General features: G+C 44.9%; 2 protein-coding genes across 3 annotated transcripts; both read right to left on the bottom strand.

Moving 5' to 3' along the window:
• Window positions 1-2,912: 2,912 nt before the first annotated feature.
• On the bottom strand, window positions 2,913-9,793 carry drd5a (dopamine receptor D5a). 2 transcript variants are annotated; one of them, XM_056605736.1, is made up of 2 exons: window positions 9,781-9,793; window positions 2,913-4,165 (listed from the first exon to the last, which is right to left on the bottom strand). In XM_056605736.1, the coding sequence occupies exon 2, from the start codon at window positions 4,110-4,112 to the stop codon at window positions 2,913-2,915; it is 1,200 nt and encodes a 399-aa protein (XP_056461711.1). In that variant the 5' UTR covers window positions 4,113-4,165; window positions 9,781-9,793. The 2 variants fall into 2 exon arrangements, with proteins under 2 accessions (XP_056461711.1, XP_056461710.1); XM_056605735.1 differs by lacking the exon at window positions 9,781-9,793 and adding an exon at window positions 4,802-4,832.
• Window positions 7,345-11,384, bottom strand: otop1 (otopetrin 1). Its single transcript, XM_056605733.1, has 6 exons — window positions 10,796-11,384; window positions 10,493-10,629; window positions 10,202-10,260; window positions 9,921-10,051; window positions 7,967-8,865; window positions 7,345-7,771 (listed from the first exon to the last, which is right to left on the bottom strand). The coding sequence occupies exons 1-6, from the start codon at window positions 11,166-11,168 to the stop codon at window positions 7,601-7,603; spliced, it is 1,770 nt and encodes a 589-aa protein (XP_056461708.1). The 5' UTR covers window positions 11,169-11,384; the 3' UTR covers window positions 7,345-7,600.
• Between the last annotated feature and the right edge of the window lie 171 nt (window positions 11,385-11,555).

Here is an 11,555-nt window from a genome sequence, read left to right on the forward strand (position 1 = left end):
CCAAGGAAAACTATTTCCAAGGATCTAGTTATCAATTCTTAGTGAGAATCATCAAAGAGCAATATATATTCTGCTGCGGGTGTGTTGCGCTTAACACATTCCTCATGACTAGGTTTATGACCTGCATTGGTGTTAATAATGGCAAGACCACAGTCGTGTGATTTAACACAGCTTAGGGAAAGGGGGGGCTGTAATTATGAGCGTCTGAGGTGAACCTACAGGACAAAGCATCCGGGGGTCCATGTCCCACTGCAGCATGAGGGCCCCTGATTGCCTTCTTGTGATGATGGACATGGTTCACGGTGGCTTGGTCACCTAGCCACACTGAAACCAATGCTTCCAACTGACAGCCCAACCATCTCCGACCCTCCCCCCGCCCCTACCTCCCCACCCCTCCACCCGCCATTTCCTCTTCCAAGTTGGTGGCTGATCTCACACCTTTATTTTAGGCAAGGGGGTGCAGTAAGGGGGGGGGGGGACAGAACTAAACAAACAAAGACGTCCAATGGCAGTATACTTTGAATTCTTCAGGGATATCTAACTGACAAAGCACAAACTCAACAACAACTGACACGGAAATGATTGTGTGTTTGTTAGTGCGGCTAGTTGGGGGGGGGCTGTCTAAATCTATGTGAGCTGCACAGTTACTCTGTGTCTGTGTGTGCGTGGGAGTGACAAAGGGATAGAGAGAGAGAGGCAGAGCAAGACAAACAGAGAGATAAAGAGAGAACATTTATGGATGCTATATGCACCTAAAGCGCTCAATAAGAGTTAAAAAAAGTATGATGCCATTAGTGCAGGAGATATTGAATATTTGATCTGTATAGGTTTGGGATGTTTGTGTGTTTGTGTGTGTGTGTTTGTGTGTGTGTGTGATTTGGTGTGTTTTCAGGAAGGGTGCAGCAAGCACGAAATAGAAAGGTGAGACACACCAGAGATGAGAGAGTGAGAGAAAGAGAGATTTATTCTCTTTCCTGTTGTGTTTTGATGGATGTGTCCTGACAGATGGCATAACCCCCTGAAGCTTGCTTTCACCAGGGTCCAACTACCTTTCATGTCTGTTCAGTGCTGAGAGGACACAAGGAAGTGGACAATTGCAAGTAATAGGAGAAGGAGAACAGGAAAGACAATAGCATCAACAAAGTCCCTGCGTTGGGGTTTCACCTAACAAGCTCCTAGCCCACTTCTATCTGATCAGATTCCCGGGCCGTCCTGCTTCTATGACAAAACAAATGAAGGGCCTGACACAATTGCCTGCCTAGTTTTAGAGGAGGGAAACAAACTGACCATTCAAGGACATGCCAAACTGCAATTCTGAAGGGATTCCCTCGTTGTCATATTTTAGCCAAACAACCTGTTGTCTTTGTCCGTGGAAATGCTCAGTTGAGAACTGAGCCATTGCATGAGTATAGCTGCCTAGGTATCATGTTCAACATTTGCTGACTGGAAATACTGAGCAAAGAGGAGGATTTTTTTTCAGATCATATGATAGCCCATTCATATAAACTAGTTTTTCCTCTGAATTTGATCCTTGAATGACTTTGCACCAAAAACCGAGAACAACAATGAGATTTGGCTTTGGCATCCTTGTGGATGGACCTATTTGGAATAGCAATTTAAATAGTAATAACACCTTGCAGAAAGGCACACTTACTGAGCCCGTAATGTGTGCTGTTTGTTGGCAAACTCTAGGCATCGCTCCAAACAGACAGGACTTCCACAACAAAATGTGGCCAGGTGTACTTTGTACTTGAATTGCAAGTAGCAGGCGCTGTCATTTGAATGTAATTTAATCTTGACCTCCTATCAGACGTGGGTAGGCGTGACCATTTGGTTCTCTGTCGCTTATGGAGCTGCCCGTGGGAGCAGTCTGGGTGCAGCCTCTACAACGCCATGCATCACAGACCAAATCATTACTTCATGTGGGTGCTAAATTGGCTAACGGGCTAATCGAATTCCCAGCAGTGAAATAATCCAAGAATGAAGTCTTTCTCATCATGAAAGATTTTATTAGACAACGATGACACACGTGACTGTTTTTAAGACAGTATACATTCAGGTTAGGTTATCTGTACAATAAAGGTTGCAGGAAAGTCTAAAGATAACATCCATTTTCTTGGAATTGCTTTCCCGTGTATGCCTTTCTGCAGCAATAGTAGATTCCACTTTTTTTAGTAAATCCCAGAATATGGTTAGATATTGATTGAAACATGCCAGTGAATTTCAACATTTCAACATTGTTATAAAGTAATACCAGAACTAATCGACTAGGCTTTGGCATTTGTTGTATTATTTATAGAAATATCCACCATTATTTGTAACGATTAATAAAGATACTGTATTTTGGTGTACGTATGTTCAGCATCAACAGATCATCAAAGCCTGTCTTGGTCTGCACCAACACATGTGGTTCACTGCATTAAACCTGGGGCACACATGTTGGCACCCACAACAGCATACAGAGAGGTTGAACACAACACAAATGTATACTAATACTGCATTTTGGCATTGTGTCGTTTCAACAAGACACATTCCACAGTGTCCTCACCCAAGCAAGGCCATTTATAAGGCTTTGGAACGACTGCATTTTCATTTTAAGGTTGTGTTACTCATGGAAAGGGCAGGTAGGTCATTGAGCAGCAAAACTTTACAAACATTTCCATTCAATGTGGCAAGTAGAATGAAACCAAACAACTGGAAAAACACCATCGCAGCTCAAGCATTTGTTTCCCCCATTTTGAAGTGCTCGAAATATGTGGCAGCCACAACCATTTGACAATTGAACACAGAACTCCACGTGTAATGTTATTGAATACCTATTACATCACTTTTTTTTGTATGGGATAACATCAATACATCTTAAACACGAAGCGATACATCCTTTTACGCACGGGATGATGGTGCAGTTGGAATCAGTGTATCCCATTAGGTGTAAACGATGACATTCTGTCAAGACTGATATCTGCCTCACAGTCGTCCAGGTCGCAAACCGAATCAGTGGCGATTTCATTATTATGGGAAAGCTGTGATATTCGGTCGAACGTCTCCTCGTGGTCAATGCATTCCACAACGTTTGGAATCATATTCACGTACGCGTTCACTATTTCCTTGTGGGTCAGGGTGTCCTGATTGTATGAGACCAGCTCGTTGCTAATATTAACCGTTTCTACTGGCGTGTTGGAGCAGAAGTTGCGACAGCCCAGGAGACTCGCGAAAGCCTTCCTGAACTCAGCGTTGAACGCGTAAATGATGGGGTTGAGCGAGGAGTTGGTCCACCCGAACCACACGAACACATCGAAGGTGGTCTCGCTGACGCACGGCAGCCCCGGGGCCGGGTGCTCTGCGGTTGGCTTCTCGCAGAAGGGGACCATGCAGTTGAGGATAAAGAAGGGCAGCCAGCAGCACACGAAGACACCCATGATCACGGACAGGGTTTTTAGAACTTTGGTTTCCCTTTTAATGGATGTTTTCAAGGTGTTGTGGTGTTGGCACTCTAACCTATTGCTCCTGCAGCTCTGTGCGTGCTCAGCCGCCCGCTCCAGGGACGCGATCCTCCGGATCTGGATCTGGGCGATCCGGTAAATTCGGGTGTAAGTCACAATCATGATCGCCACGGGGATGTAGAAACTGATCAAGGACGACGATATCGCGTATTCTCTGTTAAGACTCGAGTCGCAGTTCTCCTCTTTTGGCTCAACAGCGGAAGAGTTGCTGTGCGTCCCGGTCATTTCGTCATCGCTGGCTTTGTGCCAGTTAAGTTGGACGGGTATGAATGAGATGATGACAGACAACGTCCACGTGACGCTGATCATCACGAAGGCCACTCGCTGGGTCATTTTCCTCTCGTATCGGAAGGGACTCGAGATGGCCCAGTATCTATCCACGCTGATGATGCAGAGGTTAAGGATCGACGCCGTGGAGCACATAATGTCAAAAGCCACCCACACGTTACAGAAAGTACCAAAAGGCCAATACCCCGCCACCTCGGCAACGGCCTTCCACGGCATCACCAGCACCGCCACAAATAAATCCGATAACGCCAAGGACACGATGAAAATATTGGTGACTTTGGTCCGAAGGTGGCGAAAACGCAGCACCGCGGAGCAAACCATAATGTTACCCAACAGGGTCCACAGGATCAGCAGTGCAAGCAAGCAACCCGTCACTGTCCTGGAGAGTAACTCCTTTCGGCCGTGGGATGTTACCTTCGTTTCGGTGACGTTCCACATCGTCTCTCCGAGAGGTGCTGCCCCGGGGTCACCCTCGTGCACCGAAGGAAGGTACTTCCCGGTGTTATATATATCATCCATTTGTTGTTCAAGTGTAACTGCAGTCCAGTGCTCCATGCGCGCCGTGGATGAGCGCAGTGCAAGGCGTCTCACTGCAATGTCTACCGCGTTGTAGAGCTACCATCCTCACCGGACGCGGTCCTGAACTGGACGGGAACATAGACTGAAGGAACGAGTCGTAGGCGAACGTTGCGTCTGAGCTGAACGATGCGCTCGGTGCGCGGAGGGGCTTGTGGTGCGCGATGGGCATCATGGTGCAGCCTCGCCAGTGGAGTGGTCTCTGATCCACCCCGCGCAGGATATGTAAATCCGAGCTGTTGAGTTGGTGATCTTTCTGCGAGTGAGGGAGGCGGAGGGGAGTCCCTCCCTAGAGCCAAGAGCACACAGCTCCATCAGCGCACGAAAGACACACATGCACATGCCTTCCAGGAATGTACGTACGCAGACATTTCATTTCACGACACGACGTACTGTCACACATGCCAAAGCACTTCCACAATGCATTAGGGCGCGAATCCTTGTCGATCCATCGTTATTGCTGTAGCCGGAGTATCTAAAGCAGAGTTTTAGAAATAAATGAGTAAAGGCAAGCACTCCCATCTGAGTTATATGAGGGTGCTCTCCAAGGTGCTGAAACCGAAGGCACGCTTGGATATATTCTCCGGGAAACTTAATACACCCATATCCATGACGACGTGTGTGTGTGTGTGTGTGTGTGTGTGTGTGTGTGGGGGGGGTAACCTCACAAAACTGTTTAGAACAGTAATAGAAAACTCTTGCTATGCATCTTCAGGTACTTTCTCTTAACTCCTTTTTTATTGAAGGCTGGTTCCGACAGACTTCATCGGCGCACGGCACGCAGCAGAAGAGATTGCTGCGGGACATCGCGGCAATATCTTCTGCTGTCAGGGTATTCATCTTACAACCCAGTTGTAGCGCGCGTACTTTACGCACGCCGCAACATCTGCATGGTTCCGCTTTTTTGACGTCATAGATATTTTTAGAATTGTCCAAAACGCCTGTCAAATCAGTTTGACATTCCGTCACAGTAATCCGAAAGCACCTTGTGCCAGATCCTCTCGGGTGTGTTCATTTCAGGGTTTAGGAAGGAGTTGTATCAGACGGATATTAATCTTGAAAAGTTAAGAGTGTAGCCTATTGCTTAATGCTATTAATGTGTGTTCATTAAACAAGAATTACATAGCAGAGGTACAGAACTAGAATAGAAAAAGTAAATAATAAAAGAGGAATATGCATGCCATTAAATAAAGATAATACTCCAATGAAAAATGTCTTTCACTGTCATATTTGCATATATATTGAATACATATATATTTGGTTACTCAACTAAAATATGTTTATTTATTCGCTCTTCTAATTAATGAAGCCATCTAAAGGTATACTAATTGTTTGCAATTGAATTGACTATCTCATTTACTATCTATCTACTATCTATTATGCAATTACTTTATATGGCCAATCCATGCAGGCATTGATTCGATACCCACCATTTATCATCTTATCTGACCATGTGCGATGCTTACCAGTATGGTTCTCTTAAGAACAATTCTCATGGGAGGAAGAGCGGCTCAGACCAATCTTTCTAAATAAAACGCTAGCGCCATCATGTGGTTTCTGCAACACCAGAAACACCAAACAGAGCTAACTTTATAGTAAATAAAATCCTATGCTTTGGACAGTCTCCTATGCTATGCAATATTTCCCTGTGTATTTTCTAAATCTAAAATCCACCTTTGATGCAAAAGGAAACTAGTTTTTGCTTTATTTTGTTGCAATATGTATATTTAAATTAATGTGTGAGTACTTAGAGAAAATAAATGAACTCGTTTTTAGCACCACCTTCATTAGAATTTCAGAACGATCTTGTCACAGTGTTTTAATTATGATTTTTGATCTGTATTGCAGTATATACATAAATGTTATACTATCGCATTGAGTAACTAACAAAAGCATTCACCACAAGTTGGCAAATACTGGGAAGATAAAAAAAAGTAAATAGCACCTGGTTGAGAAATGTAATAATATCAAATTAACTTATAAAAACACATTGATTCAAAATACAATTGTATAGTACAACTATGCAACTATTGTTACAAAATTAATTTTATGTTCACAGAATAGGACCCATTTATCGAATTGTATGTTTGAGATGTAAACTGACAAAGTGCCATTTGTCTGAGGACTGGGAGTCATCAACAATCTTTTCAGTAATGTGCGCACACAACGCCATTGCTTTGATGAACAGTCTATTAACCCTCCTAATCTGCCATTCAATTAGTTCTCATAATTAATTAAGGGTAATGAAGCAAATTGATTACAGTCTTACAGTCTATTAGACACCGTATGTCATACACCTATTAAATGATTAATTCCCCATTGACTAAATTAGTATTATCAGTATGCCACATGGAGAAGGGAACCTTTGGGCAGTTAGACCGGGGTCTTTCTGAGCAAAGGGAAAACAATTGATCAGGCGCAATAGGAGATAAAAAATAGAAAATAAAAGACTGTGGCAATTTTGGCAACATGTAATCACTTGAGAAGTCCATACTCCATAAGTACAGGTCTGAGAACGATTATCCAACTCATTATGAATATAACGAAGAGAGTGCATAGCAAGATCTATAGTGTAGTAGTAGCATTCGATTACTTGAGAGTACCTTGGTTAATATGCTGGCAACAGATGAGAACAATATCCATTTAGACTATGCACATTTTTTAACAAATTAAAAATGCAAAGAAAATAAGTGAAAGAAATTAACATATGTTTCGCTGCATGATTTACTTCACAAAGTACAGCACATGTCTCTATTCAGAGAAGTGGAACTCAGAGGTGTCTCAGTGGACTGTTTGGTGGACTAGTTCCAGCATAGCCATGCTGCCCCCCTTAGAGAAACAATGGCTGACATGTCATGTGTGCATCATTCATGTGGCACCTGTTTGCTGGACAAAAGCCATTGAGTGCAAATGTTTGGAAGGGTTTTCTTTGACTAGGACACACCAAAGGGTTGTTTTGTCAATCCAGTTCCTCGTATTGTTTCGTCGTGAACCCAAGGTAATTCTTTAGAAAACACATTGCTAATAACGATTGATTGGCCTATCAAACCCCTCCACGGAGGGGTGTGTATGCTGTGACTCCCCATGGCTTTCTGTCACATCCGTTCAGTAATGCCCTCGGAGCGCCGCCACAGCCGTGGACCAGTGCTGTGAGGAGCTTCTTTCTGCTTTCCCGCAGGTGGCGGGATGTTCGGTGCATGCGGTCCATCATTGTCAGTGCCCAAGGGGATCCATCAAGCCCTGCGGAACACCTCAAAGAGGGAAGCCACTGAGTGCATGCGGTAGAAAAGGTTCATGGGTACGGCGAAATTGAGAACTGTGGTCCATATACTGAAGCCGAAGGCCTCCTGCTCCAGTCCGTTGTCGTACTGTGGTCGGCAGCCAAAGGCGGGAAGGATCCACAGCTTAGGGAAAGAATGATCAGAGGGTTAAAAACGTTGGTGAACCTTGTACAAAACAGGTCCTTATGTAGGTTTTCTTCTTTTGATATGTGAACATGTATCCATTCACGACCATGCAATTAGATTGAACTCAGGCACACCCTACACTGGATTGTATACTTCAATTGCTGCAACACCGAGCATGCTAGAAAACCTTACCGAGATATTGCACATCAGAAGGAATATAGCGATGTTCTTCAGGATCTGCCTCTTGGTGCCCGGCGGCTCTGCCACGGTCCCCTCGGTCAGGGGCACCTTGGAAGGCTTCCTAGGACTTCTGTACACCTGTCCACTTTCCACCTGCTCACTGTCCATGGTCGCACAGTCCCTTTCTGGCGTCTCGTAGGCTCTGTTGAGGATGCCGTTATACGGGGGGGCGAGGGATGAGGTCACGGAGAAGATCTTGGGCGTGGCTGGCAGATCGGGATCCTCCCTGTCATCTCGATGGCGGTACAGGGACTCGATGATGAACAGGTTCTGGACGCACTTCTCCAGGATGATGAAGAGAGAGTAGATGAGGTTAGTCCAGCGGTACGGCGGGCTGCTGGTAGAGCCCAGCACCGCCACCACACTGCACCAGGACATCAGCCAGGAGCCCACAGAGGAGCCAAATAGGAGCTCCGTGTCAAGCTGCCTGGATGGGTTCTCAGAGGTGTCGGTCGGCATGTGGTCAGTGCGGTAGATGAGCAGACCAGAGGCTCCGGCTGAGCACATGAAAACCAGCATGATTATACCGTAACAGTAGAACATGGAGATGGCTGACTGGCGCATCTGCAGGGATTCCTCCACGTGGATCACGTAGACCACCAGCACTCCGATGGTGCTGGCCAAGGCCACCAGACCCAAGATGGGGCCGAGGATCAGACCCTGGTTCTTGGTAGCCGACCGCTTGCGGTTGGAGGTGAGGTCGATCACCCTTCCGATGTTCTTCCACATGACATAGAGCATGGCGGAGACAAAGATGTGATACTCGATGTTGAAGGGATACAGATAGTAGAGGCTGTTGGAGAACATGGAGCAAGCGCCGGTGGTGCAGTTACAGTCAGGCTCTGAGTGAACTGCAACACAAATGGGGAAACAAATACAGTTAGATGGCAGTGAAACAGCTCCAGCAAAAGTCTGCAAATTCCAAAAATGACTTGCCTTACAAAACTCCAACTTTAGCTGGCACAACTGAAGGTTTTGCCAACTAAATCCAAACCCTCCTTTTATCTAATCATACTTATTATACAAAATTGTGCCAATTTTTTTATTATTGTTCTTTATACAACCAGGCAGTAAGTTTGTAATACCATGGGATATCGTACATAACTGTCAAGACAACCGACAAAGAGTTATGAGCATCAAACAATGACCTGAGTGGTTGAATCACTTCCTAATAATATATATATATATATATATATATATATATAAACATAAACATTTGTGTTTGTCTTGTTAGCAAGAAAAGGAAATAACAGGGCTTACAGGACCCATTACACCTTTTTCTCTTTCTTCATAAGTTAATAATACCCAGACTAATTCCCTGATGTTTTGGCGGCTGGCCATGTTGGAGGCCAGCCATTATGAAACCGTATACCCAGGAACGGCTTTTTGTGACCACGGCAGCAAATGCATTAGAGTGAAACTGCTGTATTCTACTGCATCTTCTATATCCAAAACAACCACCCCCAACCCTCCTGACCCCGAAGGGAAGAAAAGCCACCACCATGCTCCTGCACTCTTTAATTAAAAAAGAGTGCAGCCAGCCTCACAGTCAGCCGGATATGAGGAGCAGCAGTCGGATCCCCCAACCCTTGGCTTAGATGTATCAGTTACTGTAATTGCAGCACCCTTGGGAGTAGCTTTCCTGAGACAAAGCCGTCTGAGGTCAAGCGGGAGGGGGGGGGGGGGGAGGGTAGCGGAGGTTGGGGTGTGGGGAAAGGGTTGCTGTGTCCCTCTTGAAACCTAATAGAGAGGTGCTCAACACAAACAAGACCTGTTGGGGATGTCTGACCCGCCTCCCCTCCCCTGCCCTAACCCCCCGTTCGTGTATCCATTGAGGTGAGTTCTCAAGTGGACTATTGTATTTTCCTTGGAGGTACAAGCCAGCAATCGACCCCTTGGCCCTTACCTATGGTGAGGTTTCCATAGCCTTGGGCATACAGTCTTCTCTTGTGGTTGTCCAGGAAGTGTTCCGCTTCTGACATCACTCCGTTGCACCACAGGAGCAGGTTGGTGAATACGGCGTGGATTACACCGAATCTAAAAAGAAGGGGGAACATGTATAGTGGAGGAATAGATGACTGTAGTGAATAGAAAGGTCCAACTGAGGTTATAACATTATGTTAAACAGGGTAAACATGGGACTTTGATTTTACATTTCTGTCAAGTTTCTAAACACTTTGTGCTTACCTCTCAAATGTTTCAAAGTTCTTGATGACATCCTTGATGTGAAACCATAGAAAATGCACCTTAAGCAATAAAACCCAAAAGACATGAACACAACAATTATTGAGATGAATGAGGACTGTGAATAAGTCCAACATGAAATGCTGAATATATTTAACATAGATAGAAATTAAGAAATAATTGATGAGAAAAAAACATCTAAAAAAATCACAAGAACTTTTCCCGCCGTGAAATGTCAGAAATTCTTTAAATCAAGAATAGTTTTAAAGGAGTCATCATTAAACGTTTGCCTACCTGTGCTATTGTGTGGGTTGCATGGACAACAGGGTAGACTCCAAGCACATGCGACACACAGGAATTGAAGCCCACGTAATGACCAATACGGAACGCGTCCATGATCAATGATAGCAGTGCAAGAAGAGTCAAACCACCTATCAGCAAAGAACCATCATAGTTAGAAGTGGTTTCCCTTCAACGCAGTAAGTAGAGTCTACTCAAGTAATCACAAGGAAATATTTTGAAAATATGTAGGCCTATACGTATATGAATTGCATTTTTCTGTTAATAAGTGTACTCACCTTAAACATTTAGACTTACCTCTTATCCAGCAGGTCGTTGCGTGCACATCTTTCTCCGTCTGGAGCTCACTCTTCCTGTCCCTAATCCAGATGTACCACATCATCCACATCAACTGGATGATCATAAGGCAGGTGATGAACGACAACAGGTTCTCCTCCGTAACAGAGGGTCCATGGTGGGCAATGGCCAGCATCAGCGCCAACCCGATCAGTAGCACGTTGGTGCCATATTGGCCACTGAGGATCTCCGAGCTCTTCCTCGGATAGTCCGCCGACAAGTTGAGCTTGATCTTGGTGAATGTCTTCTTCTCGTGCTCGGAGCTAGACGACGAGGACGAGCTGTTGCAATACTTGTTCAAACACATGATATCCAGGCCACTGTGTTCCACCATGGTGGGCAAAATAGTAGGCTATGACACCGTCAGTCTCGAGAGAAGAGCAGAGTCGATCCTGTGCGCTATAAGTGCGTCCAGGGGAGGCCGAGTGCGTAACGCGCTGTTACAATGTGAGGATTCAGAGCCACAGCCGCCGTGCCAAACATGCTCATTCAATCTTCATGGGCCGGTTCAGTGGTCACACATAGATTCAATGTCCGGCCATAGAATGGATGCACTTGTTGTTTTCATATTTGAATCACTTTACCTCTTCAAATGAGGACTATCCGATTCGAAGAAAATACAAAATGTGAGATGTAATCAAAGATCCTCTCTTTAAACCACCATCTGTTTTCCTTGCCAACGGTTGATAAAAAAAAAATGACATGCATAGAACCGCGGATT

This window comes from Gadus chalcogrammus, chromosome 13 (genome assembly GCF_026213295.1).
Source record: "Gadus chalcogrammus isolate NIFS_2021 chromosome 13, NIFS_Gcha_1.0, whole genome shotgun sequence".
In the NCBI taxonomy this organism is placed as follows: domain Eukaryota; kingdom Metazoa; phylum Chordata; class Actinopteri; order Gadiformes; family Gadidae; genus Gadus; species Gadus chalcogrammus.